The sequence below is a fragment of the Aegilops tauschii genome, chromosome 1 (genome assembly GCF_002575655.3).
Source record: "Aegilops tauschii subsp. strangulata cultivar AL8/78 chromosome 1, Aet v6.0, whole genome shotgun sequence".
In the NCBI taxonomy this organism is placed as follows: domain Eukaryota; kingdom Viridiplantae; phylum Streptophyta; class Magnoliopsida; order Poales; family Poaceae; genus Aegilops; species Aegilops tauschii.
Genome location: NC_053035.3, coordinates 483,710,328 through 483,721,648, shown reverse-complemented (window position 1 = coordinate 483,721,648; position 11,321 = coordinate 483,710,328). Strand labels below are relative to the sequence as shown.

General features: G+C 43.1%; 2 protein-coding genes across 2 annotated transcripts; one reads left to right on the top strand and one right to left on the bottom strand.

Moving 5' to 3' along the window:
- The first annotated feature begins 1,615 nt into the window (after positions 1-1,615).
- Positions 1,616-3,153, top strand: LOC109784124 (coniferyl alcohol acyltransferase-like). The gene has a single exon (XM_020342721.4). It carries the CDS (start codon positions 1,673-1,675, stop codon positions 3,056-3,058), a length of 1,386 nt encoding a protein of 461 aa, XP_020198310.3. The 5' UTR covers positions 1,616-1,672; the 3' UTR covers positions 3,059-3,153.
- Positions 3,154-7,238: 4,085 nt separating this feature from the next.
- LOC109784118 (cysteine--tRNA ligase CPS1, chloroplastic/mitochondrial-like) lies at positions 7,239-10,968 on the bottom strand. The gene is made up of 10 exons (XM_073497570.1): positions 10,862-10,968; positions 10,382-10,516; positions 10,133-10,288; positions 9,849-9,917; positions 9,118-9,279; positions 8,579-8,839; positions 8,094-8,219; positions 7,805-7,927; positions 7,546-7,722; positions 7,239-7,445 (listed from the first exon to the last, which is right to left on the bottom strand). The coding sequence occupies exons 1-10, from the start codon at positions 10,892-10,894 to the stop codon at positions 7,239-7,241; spliced, it is 1,449 nt and encodes a 482-aa protein (XP_073353671.1). The 5' UTR covers positions 10,895-10,968.
- Positions 10,969-11,321: the final 353 nt, after the last annotated feature.

The following is an 11,321-nucleotide window of genomic DNA, read 5'->3' as shown; positions in this document are numbered from 1 at the left end:
TGGGGTATCCCTTCGATTGGTGGGAGTCGTGGGTACCAACAAGGACTACTAAGGATTGACATTTTATAACAGATTGTCTTTTAATAATAAAAAGAGAGACTATAAATATGTGATTGATTACTTTCAGTAAATGTTACCTTGTGTTATGATTCCTTACCATAGATTTGGTCTTTAAAGATTGATTAGATGTCATTGTGGTTGATTCATTTCCATAATGACATTATTAATACATCGAAGTTCGATCTGCATGATTTGCATAGATTTGGCACATAAAACAGAATTAAGTAGATCAGTGGGCTAAAAACCGGTTTAAATAAATAAGTGGGATAGAAAAATTCGGTGGGGTCATTTAACCGGAATGTAGGCGATACTACCAACTCACCATGGCGTACAGGTATCTGCCGATTCAGATAGTACGCCGAGCACAAATAATACGTTGGTCACAGAAAAACTGAAACGGAAAAAATAAACCAAAACAGTAAAATGTACGAGAAAAAAAACGAAAAACAAAAACACCCACACGCGTCAAATGGGCCGACCAACTTTGATTATAATGTTTTGGTAAGATTTAATTTGTTTGAGTTAATGCATGACATTCTTTTGTGAAAGTGTCGATTTGGTTGGATTTTTTTGGTAAGTGTCGATTCTGATAGTATGCAGAGCACAAAATAATAGATGCGTCATAGAAAAAATGAAACAGATAAAGGAAATCAAAAAACAAAACATAGAAAAAAAAGGAAAATTAAGAACGAGCGCACACGTCAAATGGGCCGGACAACTTTGGTTATGGTTGATGTTTTGGTAAAATTTGATTTGATTTTGGTATGAGTAGGAGAAGGCAAGGAAAATTTGGATTTAGTTAAGATTTTGTCAATATTTGATTTGAATGAGTTAAGGCATCAAGTTGTTTTGGAAAAATGCCGCTTTGATTAAGTTAATGCCCGCCTCAAATGGGCCGGCCTAACTTGGCTGCTCTTTACCGAAAGATCGTCTATATGACGCTCATGGACGTAATATAGGGTTGGTGGAAGGTGAAGCGAGACTACCAACTCTCCCGACTAAGAAAATTACCAGTTTTCTTAAGAAAATGATACTATTTCTAGGACAGTATATCTTTTATAGTTTTGATGTTGATGATGCTTCTAGACCTATTGTACACGCACTTAATATCAGTCATGTGTTAATGAGCCGGCCTAACTTGGCTGCACTTTACTGGAAGATTGTTTGTATGACGCTCGTTGGCGTAATATAGGGTTGGTGGGAGATGAAGTGAGACTATCAACTCTCTTTAGGAATAGAGATTAAGAAAATTACCAGTTTTCTTTAAAAAAATGATACTATTTTTAGGTCAATAATTTTTTTTTTGTAGTTTTGATGATGCTTCTACACCTATTGTGCACGCACTTGATCAGTCATGTGTTAATTGGATCTTGTCGTATGTGTCCGTGTTGCTAATTTGGCATCCAATGCTGCCCTGGTAGAGGTAGCTAGACCTGGTCCCTGCAGTCACCAATAAAAATTGCTGGATTTTCTTAATCATAAGGTCAACTTGTGTTTGCTAACCACTGGATCGAAGATTATTAGTGCTCGGCCCCAGAGATTCTCACACAATGCAAGCTGATCGTCGTTCCATAGCTATAGTCGTACCTACATCACACCACTAGCACTGAAAATGGCAAAGGATTCGCGTGTCCTAGTCTTGAGCCGGAGCACGGTGAAGGCGTCTGTTGCCCTTGCGGCCGCACCACGCGTCGTCGCCGTCTCCAACCTCGACCTGCTGCCTCAGAGCATCCCCAACTCGCTCTTCTGCGCCTACCGTAGGCCCAACGCCGGCGGCGGCTTCCGAGACGTGGTCGCAGCCTTCGAGGCCAGCCTACCGTCGTTGCTCGACCACTTCCTCCCTCTGACCGGCCGCATCGTCGCCGACCCGCGGTCAGGGCGCCCGGAGCTGCTGCACTGCGACAACCAGGGCGCGGAGCTCGTCCTCGGCGAGGTGGGCGTGGCTCTCGCGAGTCTCAACTATGGCAACCTGGGCGCGTCGTTGGCTGAGATCGGCGTCCCTGTCCAGTACGACGCCGCCGTCGCCCTCTCGGTGCAGCTGGTGTCGTTCGCCTGCGGCGGGTTCGCCGTGGCGTGGGCCAGCAACCACATGCTCCTGGACGGGTACTCGCTGTGCATGCTCGCCAACGCGTGGTCCGAGCTTGCGCGCTCCGGGTCCGTGTCGGCCGCGCCGAACCACGACCGCTCGGTGTTCCGCCCACGCGCCCCGCCGTCGTACAGCCCGTCGCTAGGCGAGGCGTTCACGGCGTTGAAGGAGGAGCACCTCGTCAACGCTCTCACAACCGAGAGCTCCTTCGTCCAGCGCACCTACTACGTGGAGGCGCGTGACCTCGAGAAGCTGCGCGCGCAGGCGAGCCGGAGCCGGGCGGACGGCGAGGCCACCCGCCTCGAGGCGCTGTCCGCGTACCTGTGGAAGGCCTTGGCCGCCGTCGTGGGCTCGTCCGACAAGAGCTGCCGCATGGGCTGGTGGGTGGACGGGCGGCGCCGTCTCACCGCGCTGAGGTTCAAGGCGGTGATGCGCAACTACGTCGGCAACGTCACGACGTTCGCGGTGGCCGAGGCGAGCGTGGAGGGCCTCCGCGGGCGGCCACTCCCGGACATCGCGTCGGCGGTGCGCGAGTCGATCAGGTCCAAGGCCACCGACGAGCACTTCCAGCAGCTCGTGGACTGGGTGGAGGAGCACAGGGCTGCCAAGTACGTCGAGACGGCCACCGTCGGGCTGGGCAGCCCGGTGCTGGCCGTGACAGCGTTCACGTCCTTCAGCTTCGACACCGACTTCGGCTTCGGGCGGGCCGCGCTGGTGCTGCCCACGTCCAAGGACGGTGCGAGACTGTGCGACGGCTTCGTGCAGATCATCGCGCGCCCAGGAGGCGGCGACTGGCTCCTCACAATGTACGTGTGGCCCAGGCTGGCCGCCGCCCTCGACAATGACGAGCGGCGCATCTTCAAGCCTCTCACCGCTGACTATATCGGCCTCAATCAGTATAGCCGTCTCTGAATCTGATCGTCCATGTATGTATGTCGTCGTTGTGTGTAGCTTCCCAGCTTGATTTATGTATCTGGTCATGAAGAAAAAGATGTTTTACCCTGATTGATGACTATTTGTGTCTGGCCTCCGTTGCCGCTGCTGTTGCTGCGCTGGCCACCGCTGCACTTGCACTGGCCGGTCCGATTGAAAAAAAATAGTACTTCCTTTATTTTTTTAGTCTGTATATAACTTTTGTGTGAAGTCAAACTATCTCTATTTTGACCAAATTATAGAAAAATGTATCAATATTTACAAGGCCAAAGGAATATCTTAGATTCATTATGGAATGTAGTTTCATATTATGTATAGTTGGTATAGTAGATGTTGATATTTTTTTATATAAATTTGGTCAAAGTTTGTGAAGTTTGACTCCACACAAATTTTATATGCGAAGTAAAATGAAACGGAGGGAGTACCACACTGCTCGTTTCTAAATATGTTACGCAGCTTAAACAGGCTGCTGGTGGGCTATGCATCGCCGACGATCTCGTCACGAGCCAGGTAGCGCTGGCCCATCGGGTCTGCCGAGGCAAAAGGCCGATGTATAGACGACGACCCGTTCACGCACCAGCCTATGCTGGTACATCGGGTTCGCCGAGGATATACGATCCGTTCCGTGTAGACGTATACGGTCGGTCTTTTTGACTTTTTTGTTCTTCGTTCATCAATGTGATCTGATTTTTGACAAAAACCTTCATATGATTTGAATTTATTTTTTCTCCATTATTATGATTTGAATTTTGAAAAAAAAACATATCATTTGAATTCGGGAAAATGAGTCCTCTGTTGCGCCTTTTCTCTCTCGCTTCTCCCCATTGCGGTGTTCCGGCAGTGCGACACAACAAGTATGGACGAGCACCATAAGTTTGTTTTCCGCATCTTCTGTTCTCCGCCGCGATTGTCCGACGGTAAAAGTATGGAGAAATGCGTCTTTTTTCCCTTGCTTCCTCGTGTGTATGTCGACTATGTGTTGGGGGCCGAAAGTATGGAGCAACATCAATTTTTCTTTATCCTTCCCTAAGACAGAGCTTCTTTTCCTTCCTTTGACCCGGACCGCGCCACATTGGTTTTCTCCGTCCACCTCGGACGAACGTCAAATCGTGGTTTCCTTTGTTTCACTCTGACTGAAACCAAATCATTTATCCCCTTCCACTCAGGCCAACTCCAGATTGTTTTTTCCAGCTCATGTGTGTTGGAAACAAAAAAAAAAAGTTACACTAACAATAAAACTATAGATAAACCAACTTGATTGCGTACAAAATCAATAATTTTTTAACAATCCCTGCAAAAAGAATACTGTACAAATGATGGACGCGTGGTCGCAGGCTAAGCCAATAGAAATCTTGCAACACACTGGAATTGTCTAGATTTTAGTTAAAATTTGTATTAAAAAGTTCTGAAGACAATCACGTGTATATGCATTAGTAAGAAACTTACAGGTGTAAATATTAATGAAATACTATAACAATTTTAGATCCCGATGAAACTGAGGAAATGAAGATGATAAAATTTGGGTTTTCTGTTTTCCCGAAGGTCGGTAAAATGGCCATATGACTTTCCGAGAGTATGCGTTTCTGAATTTTTAAAAAATTACAAGTATATCTTTTGAAAACATATATTTGAACTCAGTATATACGTGCATTTCTGAATTTCTGAAAACTTACAAATATGTTTTTTTCTGCTAAGTTTCAGACCCGGGATGATTCTAATTATTTTCCAAACCAGAACCTACGATAGTTATCAACAAGGATGAGAGAGTGCCATGTATGTTTTTGTGCAGCATGATCTGCAGGCTCTGAGAGAAGTTTTTTTGTTTGAGATTGCAACTTGCTACATCAGTGAAGTTCAACTACCATTAGTCAAGGCTTTCTTGCAAAATCATGTTAGTTCCCACTTTTTCCTGTAATTAAAAATACATTTTTTAACTTTTCTATTTTCTCATAGGGATTCCGGCTATTCAAGTGAATCATTTTTCAGCTATTTTCCAGCTTTTTTGTCATCTTTTTTTCATGAAGTAAGATCCCCTAAAAATTTAAACTACATTTTTCGCAAATAAAAATATTCAAATGAACCCGTCTCTTATTCCAACCAATGGTAATTTTCCTCCAATGGCCAACAACCTATTTACATTTTTTAATTTTTTTACTTGTAACAGGTTCAAGATACAAGACTGGCGCATTTTGTTTGCAAATGGATTGTTCTTCAAATGAAACAATTTTTGTGGTTGAATGAACATTTTTTTGGTGCTCATTGTTCATTCAGAAAAATATTCCACAGTACTAAATATTCATTGTACTAAATGTTCCTTTATCGAAACTGGATTCAAGATAATAGTTTTTGGTTTGTAATCATTTGCCGGGAAAAATATGACACCGTTCTTTCTCGTAGCTTTTCTCTAAAAAGACTAAACTATGTTCTTTAAAACATTTATACGTGCTCTATTCTTTAGTATTGCTTTCTAAAATGGTAGACATACTCGATTTTTGTAATAAAATTTCAACAAATACGGAGTTAAAAGAATTCGTCACAAAATTTTGTGCTAACATAATGCGGAGATGAAAACCAGAGAAATGGGTGAACGAAACAGACAACAATCGAGAGCAGTTGAACGAAAAAGACTTGGCTACGACCCGATCGGGCTTCGAATAGAAGCCCACTAGATAGCCCTGTAGGCACCAGAACTCGAAACTGGCACTGAAGGCACTGGTTAGGAGCTCCTGCTGGACGAGGCTGTAAGGGGCGTGTTCGGTGCCATACCTCGGTGGCAATGGGCCGAGGGTCCAGTTAGCTAGGATGTGGCCTGGTGCGAGGGAAAGCAACCCGCAGATTTCATTAAGATATTTTGAGCGAAAAAATAGAGGCCTTCATTAGTTGCTTCTCTCAAATACGAATATCTCTCGCCGCCGTGACGACGTTAAGCACCATGAATTCTTCCGGCCTTGGATATCGATGTGTGAAGGCCGGTTGGTGCGTGCTACACCATATTCCTTGTCCGCCAACTCTGGCCTATGACAGCCCACGTTCGAAGCATAGACTGGTGACGCAGGTCACCGCCACTCGCCGCGACTTGAGGGTTTTGTATCTAGCGGGTGGCCCTTGTCCGTCCAGTCGTCCTCCTGCAGCGAGACCAGGTGGAGCTGGTCTTGGTGGCCAGTAGCAGGCGGGTGGCCCTTCTTTGTCCATCCCTCCCCCATCTCCTACTACTAATGAGTATCACCCAATTCAGTATGTTCCTACCACGTGACACATGTGGTAAGCAATCCAAACAATTCCCCAAAAAAAAAACAGTATGTTCCTTATGTAAAACAGTACTCCCTCCTTTCCAAAATATAAAGCGTGTATGATTTTACACGGCCTTTGATGCATGACTTTGACCAATAATATATACCGAAATACATGAATTGAACATGTATCAATGTATCATTGTATTTTTCTCACAAAAGAATTCTATTTCCTATGTCTTTATAATAATTTTGTAGGTATACAGTAAGTGAAAATCATAGTCAAAGTTGTGCGATAAAGACCAAAAAATCAATGCACGCCTTATATTTTGAGAAGGAAACACACTATGTACCTCATGTAACCCAGTACGCCCTTATGTAAGAAAGTGTGTCTGAATGTAGCACAGTATGTCCCTTATGTAACTTAGTATGCCGACCGAGAGAGCGACTGCTAACTCTAACCTGGCCTCTGACAGCCAACGTTCGGAGCATGGACTTTGGCATGTTGGCAGTTCGGCGGCTAACTCTAACCGGGGGCTGGAGTTTGCCGCTCTGGTGGAGTTTGCGCAGCTGCATGCAGACTTTGTGTCTGCATGCACCGCTCCGCTCCATTTCAGCCCAAACCAGTCGAGCACACAACACAGCCCTCACCATTTCACATCGATCGACACTAAACCCTAAACCACTCTCTACTCATCCATGGTGGTCGGGGCAAGTCTTCGACCCGTCCGACACGTCGGCGAACGCGCTGGGCAACTCGTCATTTTTGTTCATTCGAATGCAACTATTAACATAAGATGCAAATCCATAACAGAGATTCAACGGTACGTAGTACTCAAAGTATATACAAGTACACAACTACAAACACAGCTCTCATCATCTCTTCACCGAAACTGGAAACCCGTGTCATTTGCTAAACCAGGCCGCAACTACTCTCGTTCGCATGGTCTCCACACCGTACCAGTAGGCTCATCCATCAGGGCGATGCCTTTGCTGGCAAGGTCCTTCCTGATATGATCCGAAACGTCAAACTGCTTGCTGTTCCTTGCCGCGACTCTCTGCTCAATCTGCTCGCGCAGCGACTCCTCCGTCAGCCCTGCTCGCGTCAACGCTTTTTCCTTCAGATGCTCCAGTTCCTGTTGGATTGAAATTTGTTCATGTTTGCGTTGCACTCATCGTCATAAGAGGAGAAGGACGTGTTGTCTAGATACATAGTGTGGCTTTAGTAGTAAGTACCTCTGCCAAAGGTGATGGTGGCATCAGGCCGAGGATGGACAGTTTGCTTTTAATCTCGGCACTCAGCGCAGCCAGAGCTTGAATGTGGTCTTCTGGCTTGTTCTGTGGTATCTGCTGCTGCTGCTGCTTCTTCTGCTGTTGCTTCTTCTTTTGTTGTTCCAGTTTTTGCTGCAACTTCTGAAAATGTTAAATGTGTTTGTTTGAATCAACTACTATGAACTAGAAATGAATTTACCCCAAGGATTCAGAGCATCCAAACCTTGACCACAATTAAAAAAAGGATTAATTTACCATCAACCAGTTTTTGCTCCTCAGCTGGGACGGGGACAGATATATTCTCTTCACGATACAGAGACACCGTTTCATCGCAGTCATGTAAGGTCTGCATGAAATTAATATCAAGTGAGATATTATTACTACGGAAGATAGCCAAAGACCACAAGGTCAGGTTCAGATTTCCAATGATGAGGCAAAAAGTATGTTAAATGGTGGCTAAACTTTGATTTGAAACCAAATCATGATAAAATATCAAAGTTTAAGCAAATCACCTTATAAATGTAGTATACACGATCAGATGCAATCTCTAGTGCTTCATCAGAGTTATTCATGTCAGATTTATAATGTGCGCGTACCAAGAAAAATCTTAAAGCCATAGGATGGTACTGAGTCATAATCTGAAAAGAAGAGAAACGTTACACATGTTAGGAACCACCATACGAGTTCAAATGAGAAATATTAAAAGAAGTCAGACACCGTCCCCTTACGCTTCTGATCGTGACGAAGTTATTAGCTGATTTCGACATTTTCTCGCCACGGTTGTTAATAAAACCATTATGCATCCAGCATTTGACCTCACTTTCTGGATAAGCCGCTCGGCTTTGTGCAAGCTCACTCTCATGATGAGGAAATATCAGATCTTCCCCTCCACCATGGATATCAAATACATGTCCTAAATAGCGAGCACTCATTGCGCTGCATTCAATATGCCATCCTGGTCTTCCATCACCCCAAGGGCTCTCCCATGAAGGCTCACCCTCCTTAGCAGCCTGGACACGGTAATAAGGATGAGAATGAAGTGGCGATGCACAAGAGTAAACTGTTCATGGCGATGCATCAAACTTGCCTTCCATAATGCAAAGTCTGCATCGTTCAGCTTTTTTGGGTCAACATCAACCCGCGAACCAGCAAGATTATCATCTTGCTTCCTACCAGATAAACTGAGATATTCAGGAAATCTATCGATTGAAAAGTAGACATCGCGGTCTACAGCATAGCCTTTGTCATTCTTGATTATCTGTTCACATACACAAAGTGGGAAGAGTTTTACCAAGTGAATAGTGCGAGAGATAAAATACAATTATCATATACAACACACATGATTGACTGTGTTTGTTATGCTTTAATCTGAATGCTGACAAACAAATGCATTGGCGTTAAAAAAATTAAGGAGCAACAAGAAGCTGGAAAAATATCATGACAATAAGACATAATAGAAACATTGAACAGTAACACAGCTGGGTTGGTATAGCCATTGGATGTGATTTTGAACAGTAACGGGGAAATCGGAAATACCTCGTTGATTAAATCTACAATATCTTTGATATGTTTCGTTACACGAGGCTCGACAGTGGGAGGCAGGCACTGCAGCTCACTCATGTGAGTATGAAACTCATTAATAAACCGAGTGCACAAACTGGATATGTCTTCACCATTCTGTTTCGCCCGTTCGATAATCTGCAAAACCATAGCAAGTATAAACGAAGAAGTATTTAGAAGAGCAGTTCAGTTTGAGAAACAAATAATGAAATCACATGTATGTAATAAAAGTGCATCGTGCCGGGAAGATGAACAGAGTGAGGTGTTGATCTAAAGTGGAAACATAAAATGGCAGTAATACACCAGCCCAACTCCAGAACATAAATCATGCGCCCATGGCTGCAAGGTAGCTGATAGTTAAGGGTGAATCTTATCTAACTATGTTCAAATTTATGACAAATTAACTTGGAATTATTATTTTGTAGTTCAGAACCAAGTTCCTGTGCGGCATGCATCAATGGAATTTGAAATCAAACTAAAGTAGCAGCCAGAGCGTCACTGTATTTGCTTAAAATCATCACATTTTGAGTAGTCTAATCTGAGACTTTTAACTGATCCAACGAGTGGGATAACAAACTTCTTTTGGCAGTCAATGTGGCTCTCTCAGTACAAGTACATGTTCAGAAGCACGAATAAAAGGCAGTTCTTTTGTTTTAAAGAAAGCAACTGATAGTAAGAAGCTATACATATATAACATGGAACATTACCTTATCATCAACGTCAGTGAAGTTGCGCACGTAATTAACTTCATACCCCAAGAAGTTGAGATATCTACACTGGATCAAGGACCAATTAGAACATGACTAAAATGTTAGACACACACAACAAAATAGCAGTAGAAACCACTTTTTCATTTTCTTCAATTACTCCCTCCGCCCAAAATTCTTGTCTTAGATTTGTCTAGATATGAATGTATCTAACACTAAAATGTAACTAGATACATCCGTATTTAGACAAATTTAAGACAAGAATTTTGAGACGGAGGGAGTACCATATAGTCTTGCTTGGCGGCTCCTCGCTCAGTGAGCCAACTGTAGTGGATTGGCGGCAGCAAGTCTTGCTTGGCCAGCCTGTAGCGCAGCGGACCGATACCATGAACCTGGACTCCCTGTAGGCTCCATGAGCTTGGCCAGCCACTATAGCGAACCTGTCACTGTAGCAACAGTTTTTTAGTTTTTTTTTGTTTCGAATATTTTTGAAAAGTGAACAATGTCCGAAATTTCTAAGGGGAAATGCTTACCATCACCCGGTAGATCGCAATGGCCGTGTCCGCAACCTTCCCTGCATGACACGCGTCCAAAGTGAGGGCCTGTGTACCATCCTTCGTCGAACGCGCTTCTGCAATAGGAGCTATGCTTCTCAAACATATGTGGTGCTGCAATCGTCTACGATGAGTCTATGTTTTGCAACAAAATCTCTTTTGCGGAATTTTTCTGCAACAAGACCCAGTGGCAAAAAAATTTTTGCAAAAAAATCGCAACAAAACAGTTGTTACAAAAAATTTCTGCAATAAGACCTGTCTTGTAAAAATAATTCTGCAACAAGACCTATGTTGCAATGGTGGAGGCGCGCTCGGCCGCTCGATGCGGCAGATCTGATGACTCGCGACCCAGCAATCTTTTAAAAAGATCAGTCGGTGGACGCATAGCACGCCCTAATTTCTAAACTTTTTTGAGACCACGATTTCTTTTTAAAAAAGTGAACAATTTTTTAAAATTACCGGATACATTTTGAAAATGGGAACATTTTGCATTTGTGAAGAAATTTGGAAATATCCAAACAATTTTCTATTTTGCGAACAAATTTTGAGAACATGAAGGTTTTTCACATTCTGAATAATTTCTGAAAATGGTAAAAAATTAATTTCTGAGAAGTTTTTAATTTATAAACAAATTTTGAAAACAGAAACATTTTTTGAATTCTGAACAATATTAAAAAATATGAACTTTTTTCAAAAACTTCTGCACATTTTCGAAAATGTGAACATTTTAAAAAATTCCGAATTGTTTAAAAAAACTGGGCAAAATGAACATTTTAGAAAATAAAAATATAAAAGAAAAAGAAATAAAAGAAAATCGGTAAAAGAAACAATTGAAAAAAGAAATACGAAAAAAACTTGACCAGAACCAGAACCTTCTAGAAGGTTCCCAAAATCGGGATTTGTGGAGTGCCAAACAGGC

Coding starts and splice junctions, on each gene's coding strand:
- LOC109784124 (XM_020342721.4), top strand. CDS start 1,673: ATGGCAAAGGATTCGCGTGTCCTAGTCTTGAGCCGGAGCACGGTGAAG.
- LOC109784118 (XM_073497570.1), bottom strand. CDS start 10,894: ATGCAAAATGTTCCCATTTTCAAAATGTATCCG. Junction 10,289..10,381: donor TTGCGATCTACCGGGTGATG/GTAAGCATTTCC, acceptor CTACAGTGACAG/GTTCGCTATAGTGGCTGGCC. Junction 9,918..10,132: donor CCGCCAAGCAAGACTATATG/GTACTCCCTCCG, acceptor TCCTTGATCCAG/TGTAGATATCTCAACTTCTT.